General features: G+C 32.1%; 3 protein-coding genes across 8 annotated transcripts in view; 2 read left to right on the forward strand and 1 right to left on the reverse strand.

Moving 5' to 3' along the window:
* The first annotated feature begins 904 nt into the window (after positions 1–904).
* LOC115876448 (membrane magnesium transporter 1) lies at positions 905–2,345 on the forward strand. Its single transcript, XM_030892229.1, has 3 exons — positions 905–1,076; positions 1,152–1,204; positions 1,259–2,345. The coding sequence occupies exons 1-3, from the start codon at positions 995–997 to the stop codon at positions 1,433–1,435; spliced, it is 312 nt and encodes a 103-aa protein (XP_030748089.1). The 5' UTR covers positions 905–994; the 3' UTR covers positions 1,436–2,345.
* LOC115876447 (mitochondrial uncoupling protein Bmcp) lies at positions 2,254–10,826 on the reverse strand. Of its 4 annotated transcripts, none has more exons than XM_030892227.1 (6): positions 10,604–10,826; positions 6,343–6,400; positions 6,003–6,282; positions 2,799–2,917; positions 2,682–2,742; positions 2,254–2,627 (listed from the first exon to the last, which is right to left on the reverse strand). In XM_030892227.1, the coding sequence occupies exons 1-6, from the start codon at positions 10,680–10,682 to the stop codon at positions 2,418–2,420; spliced, it is 807 nt and encodes a 268-aa protein (XP_030748087.1). In that variant the 5' UTR covers positions 10,683–10,826; the 3' UTR covers positions 2,254–2,417. The 4 variants fall into 4 exon arrangements, with proteins under 4 accessions (XP_030748087.1, XP_030748084.1, XP_030748088.1 ...); XM_030892224.1 differs by lacking the exon at positions 6,343–6,400 and adding an exon at positions 9,039–9,186 and having other exon boundaries at positions 10,604–10,824; XM_030892228.1 differs by lacking the exons at positions 6,343–6,400; positions 10,604–10,826 and adding exons at positions 9,039–9,186; positions 10,118–10,361.
* Positions 10,827–12,659: 1,833 nt separating this feature from the next.
* LOC115876446 (ankyrin-3) overlaps positions 12,660–19,518 on the forward strand; it is a 28,649-nt gene continuing 21,790 nt past the window's right edge. Inside the window, exons 1-4 of one of the 3 annotated variants that reach the window (XM_030892221.1) lie at positions 12,660–12,866; positions 14,056–14,137; positions 18,263–18,483; positions 18,617–18,783. In XM_030892221.1, the coding sequence (XP_030748081.1) occupies positions 18,307–18,483; positions 18,617–18,783 (344 nt within the window). In that variant the 5' untranslated portion in view covers positions 12,660–12,866; positions 14,056–14,137; positions 18,263–18,306. Of the gene's footprint in view, positions 12,867–14,055; positions 14,138–14,474; positions 14,528–18,262; positions 18,484–18,616; positions 18,784–19,518 lie in introns of those variants that run through there. The other 2 variants (XM_030892222.1, XM_030892223.1) reach the window with 2 other exon arrangements.

Here is a 19,518-nt window from a genome sequence, read left to right on the forward strand (position 1 = left end):
CGACACGTCAAGAGGACCAATGAGATTTGTACAAAATTCAAACAGCTGTCAATTTTAAATTTAGTACAGCTCCCATTGGTCGTTTGAAGTGTCAATCAGTGTCGCTGTCGACACGACGCAGTTCTGAAGCCACGTTCTCAGAACTGCGACTGTCGCCAGCGACACGACAAAAGAACCAATCAGATTTGTACAAAATTCAAACAGCTGTCAATTTTAAATTTAGTACAGCTCCCATTGGTTGTATGAAGTGTCAATCAGTGTCGCTGTCGACACGACGCAGTTCTGAGAACGGGGCTTGAGAACGGGGCTTCAAGCCCCGTTCTCAGAACAACGTCGTGTCGCGGGCGACAGAGTTTGACATTTCAAACAACCAATGGGAGCTGTACTAAATTTAAAATTGACAGCTGTTTGAATTTTGTACAAATCTGATTGGTTCTTTTGTCGTGTCGCTGGCGACAGTCGCAGTTCTGAAGCCCCGTTCTCAGAACAACGTCGTGTCGCGGGCGACACAGTTTGACATTTCAAATAACCAATGGGAGCTGTACTAAATTTAAAATTGACAGCTGTTTGAATTTTGTACAAATCTCATTGGTTCTTTTGACGTGTAGCTGGCGACAGTCGCTGTTCTGAGAACGGGGCTTGAGAACGGGGCTTCACAGACAATCACAGATGACAGACATATGACAGATGACAAGATTATTTTCATTTTTAATGGTAAAAACCAGAGATATAGGGCGCGTTTAGGGATGATCAGCGGGCAAGGACAGTGGTCGGGGATCGCGGTTCGGAATCCGCGTAAACAAAGTAGGTCTGTCTAGAATCACCCTAGCAGCAAAAAGGAAACGTACATGAAACTTTACTTTTTTTAATAGAAGAAAAGTTAGTCTATGAGCCAAAAACTTAAAAGAAGAAGTCAGGTTATTACTGCATGACAGATGGTAAATTAAATCGTTTAAATAATTAGTTTTAATCGTCTGATATATTTTATATAAAAATGAGTTCTAATGCGCTGTATAAATTTATTTTAACTCTAGGTTTTCTATCACTGTTCCATGCTGCATACTCGGCAGCACAACGTATGTAAACCCATTTATTTTATTATCTAGATCAATAACAATTTTATTCTACTATAAATCAGTTTCTTCTTTCAGATCGTTCATATTTGAGGCTTAACGAATTAGATTTTACCCGTTTGCCTACAGACGTAAGATTAATTTAAATATTTAAATAATAGATGTTAATATTTAAATATTTTTAGATTTTTATTCAAGCACTCATCAGTCTTTTTGTAATAATATATGGAGTCCTTCATGTTGTTGGAGATTTCAAAGAAATAAAAGCATCAGCAGATCTAGAAAACAAATCTTGGGAAACATTTAGGAATGTTCAGGCTTTTTATACTTTTTGTCACAGAGGACAGTCATTCTCAACATAAGAATAGTCATAGAATGGAATTAAGCAAAAACATGTATGGTCTGTCAAACAAGAAGTCCTCTTAGAGTGACAGTCTGTCATTTTAAAGCCCCATTCTCAGAGCTATGTTCTGTCTCCGGCGACACCGTTAGACACTTAAACAATCAATGGGCGCGATCAGTAAACACACCGGTATCAACATCAACTGGTAAAAACCTACCAATTACTTTTATTATTTTTTATTGAATGATCGAGACAACAAAAAATGTGACAGATGACAATTATGACACAGATGACAATTATGACAGAATACCGTAGGCTCTCAAGTAATCAGTGACCACAACCGGTGAGTTACCATTGGCATTCACTTTAATTTTCTACACCGGTGGACTAACCGGTGTGTGTACTGAATGCACCCATTGAGTGCTGAGCTAAATTTAAAATTGACAGCTGTTTGAATTTTGTACTAATCTGATTGGTCCTTTTTACGTGTGAAGTTCTGAGAACATGGCTCCCAGCTTAAAGCACTGTTCTCGGAATTTCATACTATCGCCAGCAACACGTCAAAGGAACCAATGAGATTTGTAGAAAATTCATACAGTTGTCAATTTTAAATTTAGTACAGGTCTCATTGGTTGTTTGAAGTGTCTAACAGTATCGCCAGCGACAGAATGTAGTTCTAAGAATGGGGCTTAATTCCTGGGAAAATTGTATTCTGTCATTCTTTGGATATCATCTATCAAAATCTTACCCAACTCGTTGGACAGACTTTTAGTGATTTTATGATGCATTGTCACATTTGTAGCCATTCTTCTATTATTAAGAAAATTATACCAATGACTCACATAATTATATTTATTTGTAGCTATTAATGTACACATATTTATATACAGAATTATAGCTAGATAATAAATAAAATATAAATAAAAAAAGTGTAAACAATTCTCTTTCAAAGATTTAAGTAATGATTTCCAATCCTTTTTTAAAATAAAAAGTTAAGTCGTTCAATAAAAGAGATGGAGCTGTTCATAAGTCACAAAGAATATAATGTTCCAAGGTCCCATCCGAAACAGAGTTGGAACAAATCCTTTATAAAATGCCCAGAATCCTTCATTTTGAAAGGTTCGAATAAAACAATCTAAAGTGCCTTTGTAAATGTGATGAGGTATTGCAACACCTGCGTTTTTAAGTTTCCTTTGATTCATTAAACGTGTCTGTGAAAAGAAATAGCATTAGAAACCAAATTTCATTAAAAATGACGAACTTACTCGTACAACATCAATAGGAGTCGAAGCAACAGCACTCCCTAAACTGGCAAAAAGACTAGACCTGGAATTGTAAGAAATTATCTAATTTGAAATTCTAAAAAAAGTATAATGACTTACACAAAGTGATTTGAAGCACTATCACCTAACAAATGCAATAAATAGTTCTTGCAAAAGTCATATACTGGCAATTCTACAGCTGCTATCACTGCTGCTCTCTGAGCTGTCGGACTAACACCCTAAAGAATTTTTAAAAAAAGTTAATATTGAATGTTACAAATATCATCAGTTGGAGGAAAATTGAGTAATAAAATAGTAAAGCCACTGGATCAGTCATTGAGAATGCCAAAATTAAATAAGAAAACTATATTCATAGAACCTACCAGTCCTATAGAGATTTATAATATAATTACTAAATTTGAATTCAAAAATGGTGGAGTCGATATGATCAATACTAAAGTATTAAAAACCATTGCTGATTTTATAGTAGAGCCACTAAGTTACATATTCAACTTATGCATCGAGAAATCGACTTGGCCGGTAGCACTTAAATTAGCTGATATAGTTCCCATACATAAAAGTTCAAGTAAATCTATGGTATCTAACTACAGACCTATCTCTTTAATCTCGAATATTGCAAAAATTTTTGAAAAAATTGTTCATTCAAGAATTTATAAATTTATTATAAATTGTAATATTTTATCTAAAAAACAATTTGGTTTTATTAAAAGAATAGGAACTGCAGACGCTTTAAATCATATAACTAACATCATTTATAACAAATTAGACAAAAGCAAACCAGTATTAATAACTTTTTTAGATCTGGCAAAAGCCTTTGACACGGTAGATCATGGTATATTATTGGATAAGCTTTCATGTATGGGAATTAGAGGCAAGGCCAATGAACTAATGAAAAGTTATCTTGAGCATAGAAAGCAGAGAGTTAAAATTAATGATTATATAAGCGAGAATAAAGATGTAACTATTGGAGTGCCTCAAGGAACTATCCTTGGGCCATTGATGTTTATTTTATATGTAAATGATTTATTAATTGGCATACAGGATGGTTGTATAATATCGTATGCAGATGATACTGCAATCATTGCTACTGAGGACACTTGGGAGCAAAGTATTAAAAAAATGAATGAACTACTAGATAAGGTTGCAAATTGGCTTGCACTTAATAAACTGTCTTTAAATATTGATAAGACTGTTTTCATGACTTTTGGAAATTACTCAGATAGTGTTCCTAAATTAGTTGAAATAAAAATTAAAGACATATATGTAAAAAGAGTTGATTGTTGTAAATATTTGGGTATTATTTTTGACTCTAATGTAAAATGGGATAAACAAATTGAATATCTGATTAGCAAGACTAAATATTTAATTTTTGTTTTCTATAAACTAAGAAAATACATGGATGTTGAAATGCTTAGAACAATTTATTATGCCTTCTTTCAAAGTGTTATTAGTTATGGTATTATAGCATGGGGTGGTGCTTATGATAACTATTTTACGCTATTAAATACATTACAGAGAAGAATACTGAAAGTAATCAACAACAACTCTTTTGTAATAGACAAAAATCCATTAAGTATTGAACAAATTTATAACTTAGAAGCAATAACTTTTCACTATGAGATCTTAAAAAACAAATATATAAACTCCAAAAGTATTACAAGAAACAAAAACATAATTATACCAAAAAATAGCAAAAGAATAAGTGATAAAGACAGTTACATTAAAGCGATAAAAATTTTCAATCTCTTACCAACTGAATTGAAAAATTTAACAGTGGAAAAGAAAAATTTGAAGAGAACTATCAGGTTTTGGCTAAAGCGGAATACTGATCGCCTGTTATAAGTAATTGATCTTTATTTTTGTTTGTATTTATATTTATTTTTGTTTCATACTTCTTAGTTTTTTAGTTTTTTAGTTTTTAGTTGTTAATTTTTTAAGTTAAACCGGTCCGCGTACAGAGCTCTGTCTCTCTGCGGTTTATCATGTATTTCTACATTGTAAATTAACTGGTATTAATAAATAAATTAATAAATAATGTTACAAATATGTAAAAACAAAATTTATTACTTTCTAATCTTTTTAATATTTAAAATTGTTCCATAAATATGCAGGAGATTAAAATATTTTTTTATATACATTAAATTATGTTTCTTAAGTTTTAAAGCACTAAATATTCCCTCATATACTATAACTAAAATTCCACAAATAATATAAACATAAATACATATACCGTGCTGGCAACTCTTACTTTTGAGTCTATATTTACATGTGTGGAAGTAAATCGCATAGGGATCTTAAGTCGGAGTGAGAAAAATGCGACGGTGTGCTGTTGCGGCGTTGCCACATTTTTCCGATACGCCTTTCTTTTTAGGCTATAGAAATTTTTTCGACAGGCAGTTTTTTCATGCGTTTATAATGTACTGAACAAAGTGAGGACAGTAAACACGTTGCCAAACGTATGAAATAAACCGAGAAACTGTGCACATCGCTAAGAGACGTGGAAGGGGATATAGCAGATTTATCGCAGTTGACCGGTCGACCCAATCAATACCTCTGTCAGTACTTAAGTTCTAGGGACATTTAATTAAATTTGTTTATTTATTAACGAGTCGTTGTAATTTTCCCTATAGCTTGAATTTTTTTTTAAGTGCAAGCTAGAAACACTTGCATTTTTGGTAAAAATAAGTGGAATTGAGTGGGTGTTCGATAGTGGTCGCGCTATTAGAACTCTGAATTCAAAAATCGATATCTCGAAATCTAATAGAAATAATAGATTGTACTTTTTTCAAGAACTTTGTTAATATTTCTGCTGTATTTTCTTTGTAGACAGTATGTGAAAATCTTTATCAATAAAAAGGCGTATCGGCAACGCCGCAACAGCACACCGTCGGTCGTATTTCTCTCACTCCGACTTAATAAGATCCCTATGCGATTTACTTCCACACATGTAAATGCCGACCCAAAAGTAAGAGTTGCCAGCACGGTATAAAATAGGAGATAATTAAAATCAAACATTTGTAAATAGTTTAAAAAAGACGTCCATTAATCCCAAAGAGACCTGCTTTATAAATACAAAAGACAAAGCAATACGACTCTAAGTCTCGGTATTAACACTGACTAGTGTTGTTTTAATATGTAAGATGTGAACGTGTGTGGTGTGATCTTAACAGTATATTTGTCTGATGATGTTCACAATAAAATGAAAAATATGTTGAGACCGAGAGTTAGAGTCTTATTGCTTTGTCTTTTGTACTTGTAAACAGGAAGGCCTCTGTATTATTTCTTACTCTATAATTTCCTTACTCTCCATAATCCTGAGATTCCTTCATGGGTATACACCTCCTTAAAGCAGTCAACTAGGCCTACGTTCCCGGTGGTTCCCTGCACTTGCATCCGCACCTTCAACACATCGGTAGGATTTGCTATGGCGCTAGAGAATGCGCCCGCTATCACAGCACAAAGTATATTAACGCTGACGTGTTCCTTGCCCTTGTTATGTTCCAAAATTATCCTCTTCAGCGAGTAGTACGTTCCAAATTTGATAGTTCCATAAGTGGCTTGCCTTAGTACTGCCGGCCAGATACTGCAACAATAATCGAAAACAGGCAGGATCGTTTTAATAACTGCATATTCGATAACATACCGCGTAGAGAAATGAGCCACATATCCCAAATAAAGGGACTGTTTGACCAGGCAAAAGTCTAGAAAGAAAATCTATTAGAAGAGTGTTACTGAGGTTCAGTAAGTAACATGCTCCCTTTTTTAATATCCTCAAAATAAAAATAAATCAAATATTACTCAATCAAAAAAATATAGTAAACATAATATTGTTTACTTTACATGAGAAATTACTATTATTTATCTCATTTTTTGAACTTTTCGTGTTACTATGTTAGTAAAATAAAACACTAATTCCCCACAATACACCACAACACTTTACTTTCGCAATGGCCGCGCGATTTGTGAACGCATCTTGTTCAACACATCATCAGTAGATGATTAAACTACCCACTTTACAGATCGATGTTTCGATAGTTTAGGAAAACGCGTGTCCAGTGCAAAAGTAAAATGTTTTGGTGTATTGTTGTGAATTAGTGTTTTCTTTTTCTAATCTATTTAAATTAAACAAGTTATTGTCGTTTAAAGCTAGTAATTATTTAAAATACATTTTTGGACACTCTGTATAAGGTAGTATAATTTTTATTATTGCAAAACAATATCTGATCAATAAATAATCTTCAGTAAATATTTAGTATTAAAAACTTTTATATCCTGGAAGAAATGAAGCCTTAAAATTTTTACTGCGATTTCATAAAATTGAAAATATTTTTCAAAAACGGTAAGGTTTAAGTGTGATAAACTTTAATCAAATTTGCCTTTATTTAAATCGTAGAATCCAAAAATAGAATAATATACAGGGTGTTCCATTTAAAAAAATACAACTATAATATTTTTTACTTATTTGGGACACTCTGTATCTTGTAAAAATATTTTTAAATTGCAGCTCTAATAGTACTTCAACAAACCCAAAACTTACAATTTGTAAAAATCTAATAAACGATTAGATCATAATGTACCGTTTGTGTCCAGGAAGGGTTCATAGTTTCATAGAGGTCGATTTTCGAAAGAAATCAGAACATGTATATTATTTCGTATATTTTTCATTTTATTGATTTTATGGAAAGCACTGTTCATTAAAATGTTGTATCCTATGTTATAGGGCTTGTTTCTCTCTACAATTTCCTGTCTCATAATGCACCGTTTGTGTCCAGGAAGGGTTCATAGATGTCGATTTTCGAAAGAAATGAGAACATGTATATTATTTCGTATATTTTTCATTTTATTGATTTTATGGAAAGCACTGTTCATTAAAATGTTGTATCCTATGTTATAGGGCTTGTTTCTCTCTACAATTTCCTGTCTCACAATGTACCGTTTGTGTCCAGGAAGGGTTCATAGTTTCATAGATGTCGATTTTTGAAAGAAATCAGAACATGTATATTATTTCGTATATTTTTGATTTTATTCACTTTATGGAAAGCACTGTTCATTAAAATGTTGTATCCTATGTTATAGGGCTTGTTTCTCTCTACAATTTCCTGTCTCACAATGTACCGTTTGTGTCCAGGAAGGGTTCATAGTTTCATAGATGTCGATTTTTGAAAGAAATCAGAACATGTATATTATTTCGTATATTTTTCATTTTATTCACTTTATGGAAAGCACTGTTCATTAAAATGTTGTATCCTATGTTATAGGGCTTGTTTCTCTCTACAATTTCCTGTCTCACAAAGTACCGTTTGTGTCCAGGAAGGGTTCATATTTTCATATTTGTCGATTTTCGACGTTTAACTACAATATTCCGTGTCGTATGTGGTGAACAACCCTGTATAACTAATATAATTAGATTAATTAATTATACTATTATGATATTATTACTATTATAGACCTATAATAATAATAGGCCTACGGTTTTAAGAACGGCGGAAAGTAACGCCTAGCTATAGCCAATTTTACAAGAGCAGCTGTAGATCCAGTGGTAAGGCCGTCGCTTCGGGAACGAGAGATCCCAGGATCGTGCCCCAACCCAAACCAAACTTTTTTATTTTTTTTTAATTTACAGTTGTCGGTAATAGCAATCAAAAAACGCTGTAGGCATGTTTTGATTGCCTTGGTTAGTCTCTGGGGTTAGTCTAGTTGCCTTGGTTACTCCCTCTCTTTTTTTTGTTAAGATTGCACGCGACATACCAGACCGATTTTCGTTTATACGCGTTCCGAACTGCGAAATTTAGGGACAACAAACGGCAACATTGTTGGGTATGCGAGTTGGCTAGTGGTACAAGCTCTCTGTATAAGGTAGTATAATTTTTATTATTGCAACACAATAACTGATCAATAAATAAACTTCAGTAAATATTTAGTATTAAAAACTTTGATACCCTTGGAGAAATGAAGCCCTAACATTTTGACTAATCCAAACCAAACCCAAAACTTACAATTTGTAAAGACCTAATCGTTTAGCTACAATATTCAGTGTCGTATGTGGTGAACAACCCTGTATTTTAAAAAAAAGTAAATTTAACATTTCCCCACCACTTTATTTTATGAGATAGAGCAAAATGCGCTACACCAAGAAAACTACATACATAATATTATTGACACAATATATAAAATTATAGAAACTACAAAGTAGTTTCTATAATAAAGATATGTAGTTTCTGAGATACAGCCGGCATCCATTCTTAGTTGGTCACCTGGTATATGTATGAAGTTTGGAATGCGAATCTGTATAACTGAGTGCCAGATAATTGAGTTTTCACTGTATTTCTATATTCTTACCCTGAATATAATGCTAGGAAACTTTCTTGTTTAACTATTTTAAAAAAGCAATCTATCATTCCATTGTACTTCAGCTGTGCATGATTCAAATCTAGTTTTTGACCCTGAATTTGTAATCTGGTCTTGGTAGTATCAATAGGAAACGTACCTAAAAATGAAATAAACAATAATGTAAGTGTGTTTAATCATCCATTGGAATTTTGTAAAAAAATTGTTTAATAAAATTGGATTTTTTCTCTGCAATTATTAGTAATGTAATTATTAACACAGATTTTTTACAAGTCTTTTTAGAATCTGGTTTTATAGGTTAAAAAATAATTGGAGATATACAGGGTATTCACATATATTTTAAGTCAATAGCTCTATATCAGTAATCAGTAAATATTATTTTTAGAAAAAAGATTAAATTATGGAAGTTTTAGGTTTTTCTCCAAATGGCCAACTATCAAATTTTAATTTTACATTAAGGTAAGTTGAACCATCACATAAGTCCAAAATCACAGAGTGTGTATAGAACTTCATATAGAATTAAAAAAAAATGTTTATAATTAAAATCCAAACATAAAACAATCAGATTTGTACCTATCTAGATAGTGGCGGATACAGAGGGGGGGCCCATGGGGCCCGGCCCCCCCTAAAATCTGTGAATTGGATTAAATATTAGGCTTTTGGATTAAAAATGGCGTCCTAAAACGCGTTTTTTGCATTATTTTTTATTTGGGCCCCCCTAAAATAAATTTCTGTATCCGTCCCTGTATCTAGACCATAAAAAAATTAATTATTGTGTGAAAAACCCTATATATTTACCCCCTGTGAAGTTTGATACGTCAACAGAAGCCATATGTAACATGACCTTAATGAGAATTAAATTGATTTTGATAATGAAACACTAAGCTTTTGTAATTATTTCATAATTAGTAATAGATAAGATAAATGTTATTATCAAAACATGCCATTTTGAAATTAAAAATCTATATAAAACACAGAATACAAAAAAAGTTAAATAAATATTTCATCACTAATGACAACATTAAAACTTGTTTAACAATAAAGAATGGATATATAACATTTATATGTACCTATAAACCTGTTTATAATCAAAATTTATTAGTTTTTAGTACTTCTATTTTGTTCTTGGCATAATATTGCACTTAATTACTTCTAATTAAAAATAGAATGCCTTTGTAATTTATTTTTAGGGATACAAATCTATAGTTGGTCTGAGGACATCATGATACAAATAAAAACACCAAGGGGATTTTAAATAGAACTTACAAATTTCTTGTATACGCCGTAAATAAATACCTTAATTCTCATAAAAATAACATATTTTTCAAAATATTAATGTATTTTTAGAATGAAAAACAAAAAATACACTACGAATGCAAATTAGATCGATTTGGAGAAAAATCATAACCTAAAAATTAAACAAATCAATTAATTTAAGGCAAAAGAAAGTAATAATACTTGTATTGTAGTATAAATAGAAAAAGGGACGATAAAAATAAAATTAAAAATATATTTAAACCACCTCCGCAAATTTCAAAAATAAAAACGACACTCACCAAACTCTGCGACACAACTTGCGAGGCCTCCGTATATAAAAGGACGCCAATCCCGATCTCCCATTCCACTTTTAACCATTGAATTTAAATAGTTTATTGAATAGTATTACAAGGAATTAATTAGTTAGAAGAAAAGCTCGCGGGATAAGGTCAATTAAATTATTAACGATCGCAAGGAAAACAGTGAACTGTACTTTTTCGCGCAAAGTAGGGGAAGAATGCAGCGCACACGTGGACAAACGTCAAGAATGTCCACAGTAAAAATTGTACAGAATTTTGTACAATAATTTTGTACTGAAAATTTCTGATATTTTTTTAAAACCTATTTCTCTCAGACCAAATCAAAGCTAAACGGCTAAACCAAATATACTGAGATATTTTTCTAATAGAAGAAAGCCAATTTTATTAATGGTATAATATTTAGAAAATACTATGTTCTGTAAACTCTTGCATAAAAAATAGAAACCTTTTAGTTGCCTTTAGTCTATTAAAAACTAATATCTAAAGATTTTGATTTCAGTTGGACTTTTTACAACTATTTTTAAATGAAATATGCTGAATATATTTTACTTTATTTACTTTATTCTAGCTATCATGGTGTCCTATTAATATGGGCAAGAATGGCATCGATATTGTCATTTCCAAGCCAACATGGACACCTTTTTTTTTCGATCATACGGTATTATTTTAATAAATATAGGTACATATTATATTTAGTTGAAAATGTTTTATGAGACGAGGAGTTATTTGACCTGACCGTTTCAGAAATTTTAATGCAATCTCTCATAAGAATAAGGGCGGATTTACCCAATTCCTTAATTGGTATTCCTTAATTCTTATTTCTTATTCGCTAAATTATAAAAAGATAAAATACGTGTTATGCAGTTAGTTTGGTTATACAATGTCTTAATCCTTAATTCTTAACCACGGTTCGTAATTCTTTATTTTGAAAGTTCCCAACTTTTAACTTTTTAGCGATTACGAATTAGCGATTAAGGAAAACGTGTAGATGCGCATGCGTGAAATTTTGAAATGTTAATTTTTTGTGTATTTTGTGAACTGTTGTTTGTCCCATTCCAAGGAAGGCATGTCTTGTATTAGAGTTCCAAAATTGCCTTCCATGTCCTTTCTTCTATTCAGGGGGCGAACCCCAAATCGCCTACAACCTCGGTGGCGATTCACGAGAGTAGCGACACAACAAGCCATGGTTATAAACAAACCCGAAAGTGCTGCATTTTTTTGTATGGACCTCATTGCACACAATAACACAGCGAAATAAAAACGATTTGATTTGATCTACTAGTGTCAGTTTTAAGAATTAAGAAATAAGGATTAAGACATTGGATAACTGTCTCTAAAAAAATAAGGGATAAAGAATTGTGTATTAAGAATTACAAATTAGAGACTAAGAAATAAGAATTAAGGAATAGCAATTAAGAAATTGGGTAAATCCGCCCTAAGAATTATTTATATGTCAAAATAGAAAATACCCCTAATACCTTAATTTAATTAAAAAAATACCCTATTACCTTAATGTACCTATTCTCTGAAAATACCACAATTTTAAACTAACTTTGTCTGTGAAAATACTCTCTATCATATTTTCTGATTGATCACTAGATTCTGGGATAAAAAACATACATTTAATAATTATATCATGTTTGCCAGGTGCCAACCCTGGTTACCGCAATCAGCTGTTTGAATTACGTTCCCAATTTATCAAATAAAATGAGAATAAGAAATAGGAATGAGAAGCACTTGTTATTAGTCATAAGTTAGACAGAGAGCTGTGAACAGAGACAGACAAAAACAATTTTATTGAGATTTCCATATACTTATATGAGATTTTCCGATATAATTGATCAGATTGGGATCTGAGGAAATCTGATAAATTATTTAAATTTATAAAATCAAATTGTTTTATATTATAATTATTTGAAGGTATGGTAAATTTAGTTGTTTAGTAATATGTCATTTAAAAAAATTTTAAAAATAAACTATGGTAAAAAGAGATGGAACTACGTTTTGTTATTCTTGTCAGTCCGTTTGTCAAATATCGATTGTGGGTTGAGGGGAGTGTTAGGTAGACGACGTTCGTATTTGCGTAAATGTAATTAAATTGTTTTTATTCAGAGAAGATATGATAAATAACTAAAAACATTAAATAATATTCGGAATACGCGTTTAGGTACAATAATTGTTGTCAGTGATTGTTTATGTTCGTTTAAAATACAACGCGTTGCATGTTATCCCGTTTTTGTTGTAAACTCTGTTTTTTTTCTCAGGTAAGATTTCGACAGACGATGACAGAAGAAAAGCAGATGACGTCCCATACCAATCTATTTATTTTACTAAAAAAAGTTTCTAATAGTTTTTAAGTTATCTATGGATGGGTTTAAATATAAATCCGTCATGCGTCGTGTCTTGTTGTTTTTAACCAGTTTTATTGGTTTATTTAAAAAATGACAGATCGTATTTCAATTTTATTGGTTTGACGGAACGATGAATGATAAACGGACGCCGATGCGTATGAACTCGCCTTTAGATTTTTGTCATTTTTGACGCTTGTCAAAGTCTTGCCAAATTATAGGTTATAATTTTGTGTCAACTTTTGTTAAATACCCTGCGTTTTGGAAGATGATGCATTTTGATTCGTATTATTACGTGTGTATTGTGTCTTTTGAAGTCAAGTGGAGAAAAAATCGAGTGAAAATTAACTGTAGACCCAGAGCACAGTTTATGGTTAATACTCGCTGCCCAGGCAGAAAGTCTTATACACCCCATCGTTAAAGTTTGTATACCATCTCGTCGTAGATAAGTGCATCTCGTATATGGTAGAAGGATCAAACTAAACACATACTAAAAACTGGAGTAGCTGTAAAATATCGACATCACACGATAGGTAAATAATGGATTTTAGTACTGCAGAAAAATAATGTCAAGAGGTACTGGTTTAAAAAAATTAAGATTAAAGTTAATTAATCAACCTTTAAGGTATAAAAGTTGGTAGGTGTTATTATTAATAAAATAGTTTGTTTTATTTACCTATGTTGTTTTATTTATTCCTGTGGAATATTACAAATTTGTATTTGTACATAAGTTATATTGATAAATATAATCATAAATGCCGGTAGTTTCATAAAGCTTGAAAGTAAAAAATAGTTCTTTTTTATATTTTTTTGGTATGTAGTGTCTTTTTCTTGTTTGTTTTGTATTAACACATACCGGTTTTATTAAATAAAATAACTCGATTACATTTTTTCAGTTTTATACAGTTTTTTCACAATATTTTGAAGTAATCACTTGTCATCTTGTCAATCAAATTTTAAATATTTCCTGCTATGCGTTCCAGTTGTACCAACTTATTTCTTTGTAAAATAAAATAAACTACTTTGAAATTAAAATGACAGACACATCTATCACTGTCAAGGATCTTCTCGTTGGACAGACTATACTGATTATAGAGATTACATTCCTTTTTGTTTTAACTCTGGTCCTTGACATGGTGTTTTTTTAAATTATTGTCTTTGAAACGTAAGTTGCTTACCAAAATAGATTGTTTTTAATTTGAACTTGATTAGTCTCGTATATAAATATTGAAGTCAACTGGAAAGATGTATGGATACATTTTCGTTCTCTTTAAATGTCCAATAGAATGTTTTGATTTTCTATAATGAATTTATAATTAAGTTGGTCATGCAAACGGCTGTTTTCAAATTAAGAATACCACCACATATTTCACAGTTAGTGGACATAAATGGTTGAATAATTCTAATGCCCCCAAAACTGTGTTATGGTTTGTTTCAAGCTATTATTTTATGGGTTCAAGCATTGATTATAGTTTGGTGTGATAGAACGTCAATTGTTAATAATAGTTATTTATTGTTTTTAAAATAAATTATGATTATGGCTTTTAGGAAAACAGTGAGTATTTAAGTAAATTTACAATGTCTATTAAATCTGAATAATATATAAAATTTGTGTATTTAAATGCAAAATGAAAATGAAAATCTAGCACTGGGATGAACAGGCAAAGTGCCATCTTTTATTTTTTTAAATAGGTACCAAAAATTATTTAGTAAAGGTTTTAATAATAAAATAGGAAGGATATAATATAATAAGGGTACTAGTGGTACTATATACCTACCTATTATTATTATATTAAAGCAAAAATATACTGAGAATAAGTATTTTTTCAATATTTTGGAATTATAATGTACTAGAGAGTTTTAATTTTATAACTCCAGTAAGGTAGTATATAAAAATAAGGGATAAAGTGTATTGTTTTTTTGGAAATCAAAATATATAAGTTTTAGAAAGAAATATAAACAGCTAAAAATGGTTTCCTTATAAATATTCTTAACATTTTACAATAAGTATTGTTTTTTTAATATATTTTTTGTATAATATACAAAAAAATGTCAATATGTGAATACACTGATAAGCAAAATATCAATAAAGCAAAAACAAGGAAAATTAGGTAGTATGTTATTGTTTTTCTTGGTCACTTTTTTGAATGATGAAATTTACTGGTGAAATTTTTAATATTTCTTTCAATGACTAAAGTTGACTAAATAACACCAGAGACCAAATTGTTACCATACCTCCAAACAGTGCCGTGCCACATATTTTTCTTAACTTAGCTGCTTGAAGAGATATTTATGTTTTTAATAAATGTTTTGACTACGCCTATTGTGTATGCTGCTTATTTAGGTGGTCTCATACTAATTAATTGCAAAAAAACGTATTAAAATGTTAAGAAAAGGTACAAAACTAGTATCGACGTCTAGCATATAAGGTCAAGTACATATACAGTACGTCTGTCCGTTCTGTAGCTACGGGGTATCCGTGAGAGGGGAAACGATATTCTCTCGATGGTTTTCGTAAAAAAATAGACGACGCGTCCCATCAATAAAAATTCAACAAATTTGCAAGTAGCCAATTAAATGAGTGGGCGGAGCGATTTGTGGTGACGCACTCGTCAAATCGACGTATAAAATATATTGATGTTTATTTAAATGTTTTTTGTCCGCATTCCTTTCATAGACACAGATCCAGCAGATGTACTGTACAGGGTGGCGCACCTCATTCGCCTCGGTTGATTATACGAAAACGGAAAGATGTAGAAACAAAATATTTTATGGGTATATGTGGGGAGGGAATGTGCACAATTTAAAATTATTTTGAAATGTACAGGGTGTTTCAGAACTAAGATCCATACCAAAGTTATATTTTTTCTTATGGAACACCCGGTATTTTATTTCATTTTTGGATTCTTGGGCCCAAAAAAAGATATTTATTATAAGGGTTAAATATGTTTAAAATCTTTGGTTTTTGAGATATTGAAAGATATTTAAATTTGCATGCTACGAGGCATGTTTTTTAAGTAAGTACCGTTTTGCGATTCCGCCGCCGCAGCGCTACGGTCGGCGTTCCGCGCATGCGCGCTGGTTACCTACATCTCTTGTCTATGCACAGACGCCAGTACAGTCTGATTCTTCATTGTATACGTTGTTTATTGAGTGTTTAAGATGCCTCCGACAATCGTGAGCCCCGCCGATTGTGAAGTACGGGCTGTCATACGATTTCTTAGTGCTAAAGGCGTAAAACCGATCGATATTCATCGTTAGATCTGTGAAGTTTACGGACAAAACATTATGAGTGATGGAATGGTAAGGAAATGGGTGAGAGCATTTAAAGATGGCCGCACAAATGTGCATGATGAAGAACGAAGTGGGCGTCCTTCGGTCGTTAATGAAGATTTGGTGCAGAAAGTGGACGAAAAGGTGAAAGAAATCAGACGCTTTACAATCTCATCATTGTGCGACTACTTTCCTCAATGTTCTCGTAGTGTTTTGTATCGCATTGTGACCGAGAACTTGAATTACCGGAAATTGTGTTCACGTTGGGTTCCGAAAATGTTGACGGATTTGCATTGACCAAAGATCTCATCAAATCTTTTAAATGGGAAACTCTAGATCATCCTCCATACAGCCCTGATCTGGCGCCCAGTGACTACCATTTATTCCTGCATTTGAAGAAACACCTGGGCGGTCAGCGTCTTCAAGACGATAACGAAGTCAAAACAGTTGTGATACAGTGGTTAACCAGTCAGGCGGCAGAATTTTATGAGGAGGGTATTGAAAAACTGGTGCCACGTTATGACAAGTGCCTCAATATTCACGGAAATTATGTAGAAAAGTAGATTAAGGTACAGGCTTTCATGTAAAAATAAAATTATTGCGATATCTCAGCACGTTTTTTTTTAATTCCAAAACGGTACTTACTTAAAAAACATGCCTCGTACAATAGAATAGATTATTAACACCCTGTACATGACTTTTCAGAATTAGTTCTTGTGCTGAGTTTAAAGGTAGAGAAATAAACTTTACAGAAAAATGTTATTCCTTCCTTAAATGTATACAGGGGTAGCAAAAATTGCTGGTCTATTTTAAATATTTATTTTACATAAAAACTTCGTTATTTCAAATGCAACACTATGTATTTTTTTTAAATAAGTCGAAGCAGATTTAAATGCTCTTTCAAACTATATTGGGCTTTCCTATACCTATCTGGCTCAGATTTTGAATAAAACTCACAAAATAATATCACTAGTAACATATCTATTCGTTCCGCCAGCAGATACTGTGAGTGAGGACTACCCTTAAGATAAGTTATTCTATTTTTGAGCTAAGGTTTTTCTTATTTTGTTATTAAACGCAATTTTTCTTATTCAATGTTTTTAAAAGGTAAAAAACGCACATTTAAAAAAATTATCTCCGCCACTGGTAACTTACCTTTATTAAAAAGATCGTTTTATAGGAACTTGTATCATAATACATTTTTTGGTTTGGAGATTTATCTCAAAAATGCTTTCATTTGAAGTGGGTTATTAAAACAATCCTCCTAAATTAAAAAATTCGCACCTGTGCCACTGAAATTCTAAAAATTTTGGTTCTTTACCTGTGTGGTATGAAATTTTCTTCTCTTCAATTTTTTACTCGTGACCTTTTTTCCTAAAATTCGTAGTTTTAGAGTTATTGAAGAAAAAGTAAAAAAAGGCCATTTTTACCCCTTGTGGGGGTGGTTTTGGGGTGACGGGCTCAACGGTTCATCGCTGGGGTTTTAGGATGTTTATAGATCTACAAAATGAAGCTCCATGAAAAATTGCAGCTTGTCGCTAATTTGTTGAACCTCGGCCTGTATAGGCTCTGGGCTATTTTGGACCCTATCTTGAAAGAAAAACTTCCTGTAGTGGATTTTCTTATGTATTCCATAGCCAGATTGTCCCTTTTTACTGACCAGCAGTCATCAGCCATCATTGCAATGTTCCGTCCACCTTGATATCTGCGTTTCATTTCTTTTATGAAACACAGATATCTTTTATGAACAAGGTTTTCATTCTATTATTCACTTCGTCCATCGGTCATCGTTTAGCCTTGAAACAATAAATAAAAACCAAACCAAACACCGATTTTCTATTAGTTTAGTCCCCAAAACTCCAAAAATATGAATAGTAATACCCTTGTTTAAGGGTAATACCAAATCAGAAAATCATTGTGTGAAATTTTTAACTGTCATTCCGACTAAGTGTCCTTGATCATAAAAATGTTTGGCCAACTGTGGTATTTAGCCCTTGGATTTTTTTTATTTTTCTAGGTGTTACACGATCAACATGAATAGGTAGACCAACAATCAATATCATGGGTGGTTCGGTGAGCCAAGTTTTTCAATCTGGCAGTGCACTATTGAGCAATGGTCATGGTCATAAAGTAACTGATTCAACTAGACAAAAAGTTCAAACAATTTTTGACGCCCTGACAGCAAATCCGAAAATTGGAGTTCAAAGACTAGAGGGGTTATTGCTACAAATTCCAAAAGTAATTATACCTATACATTAATAAATCTTTATCATATTTAACATTATGGAAACTTATTAACTAGATTTGGCTTAGAAGATCCGTTTTATTTTCTATATTTATTAGTATTAACTAAAATTGATATTATTTACAGAATGAAAATATACTAGCAATTCATGATGAGGCTGGTTACAACCTATTACAAAAATGTGTAGGTGCCAACAACGTGGAATTGGTCCGTTGGTTACTAGCTAGACACACTGCTGCTGATGTCAACAGGTTTCCCTGCAGTTTGCCACTTCATATAGCTTGCATGAAAGGGTAATATATTTTTTTGTTTCTATACCATCTTCAAAGTACTATAAGATCGAATAAAAACGGCACCAAAGACAGCTGAGGAGTTGGCCTTAAAAAGGTTGTAATTATTTTATAAGCTTTTATTTAACTTGCTTTGTATGTAACTATCTATGTATGTATGTTTGTTCGGGGCAAATCTTGTAAGCTAAATTAAAACCACTTCCTTTTATTGTAGGAGATTGAAATTTGGCATGTAGGTTCAGTCCCAATGACATTTTTTTGCAAGGCATGACCAGTGCTGCCACTACACTAATTGAAATAGTACTAGATCCTCAAAAAAAAGAGTAGTAGATCAAGGCGGAAGAGTAGTAGCAGTGTAGTTGCGAATCTGATTAACCTTTTTTAGTAGGTTGCTATTTTTTCTCAATGTCGAAAAAATTAATAGTAAATAGACGATATTAAGGCCCATAAGGTATTAACCTTAGCATTAACATAGGGTATTCGTTTTCTTTTAAATCCTTGACATCTGTCAAAATTCGTGTCGGACAATGACTAAAGAATCCAAGGACAAATAACACCCGAGAGCAAATTGTGACGATGTCACCAAACAGTGCCGTGGCACATATTTTTCTTAACCTAGCTGTTTGAAGCTTTGAATAAGAAGACTAAGGAAGGAGCATATCAAAAATCTTAGGTACACCGCGATGGGCCTCAAATATGGCCCACTTAAATTCCGGTTTATCAGTGTCGTTCTAATTT

The sequence above is a fragment of the Sitophilus oryzae genome, unplaced genomic scaffold, assembly GCF_002938485.1.
Source record: "Sitophilus oryzae breed Bouriz unplaced genomic scaffold, Soryzae_2.0 scaffold_1436_pilon_pilon, whole genome shotgun sequence".
NCBI classification, from domain to species: Eukaryota; Metazoa; Arthropoda; class Insecta; order Coleoptera; family Curculionidae; genus Sitophilus; species Sitophilus oryzae.

Coding starts and splice junctions, on each gene's coding strand:
- LOC115876447 (XM_030892224.1), bottom strand. CDS start 10,682: ATGGTTAAAAGTGGAATGGGAGATCGGGATTGGCGTCCTTTTATATAC. Junction 6,283..9,038: donor TTCCTAGCATTATATTCAGG/GTAAGAATATAG, acceptor TTATTGTTGCAG/TATCTGGCCGGCAGTACTAA. Junction 2,628..2,681: donor CTCCTATTGATGTTGTACGA/GTAAGTTCGTCA, acceptor TTCTTTTCACAG/ACACGTTTAATGAATCAAAG.
- LOC115876448 (XM_030892229.1), top strand. CDS start 995: ATGAGTTCTAATGCGCTGTATAAATTTATTTTAACTCTAGGTTTTCTA. Junction 1,077..1,151: donor TGCATACTCGGCAGCACAAC/GTATGTAAACCC, acceptor TTCTTCTTTCAG/ATCGTTCATATTTGAGGCTT. Junction 1,205..1,258: donor TTACCCGTTTGCCTACAGAC/GTAAGATTAATT, acceptor AAATATTTTTAG/ATTTTTATTCAAGCACTCAT.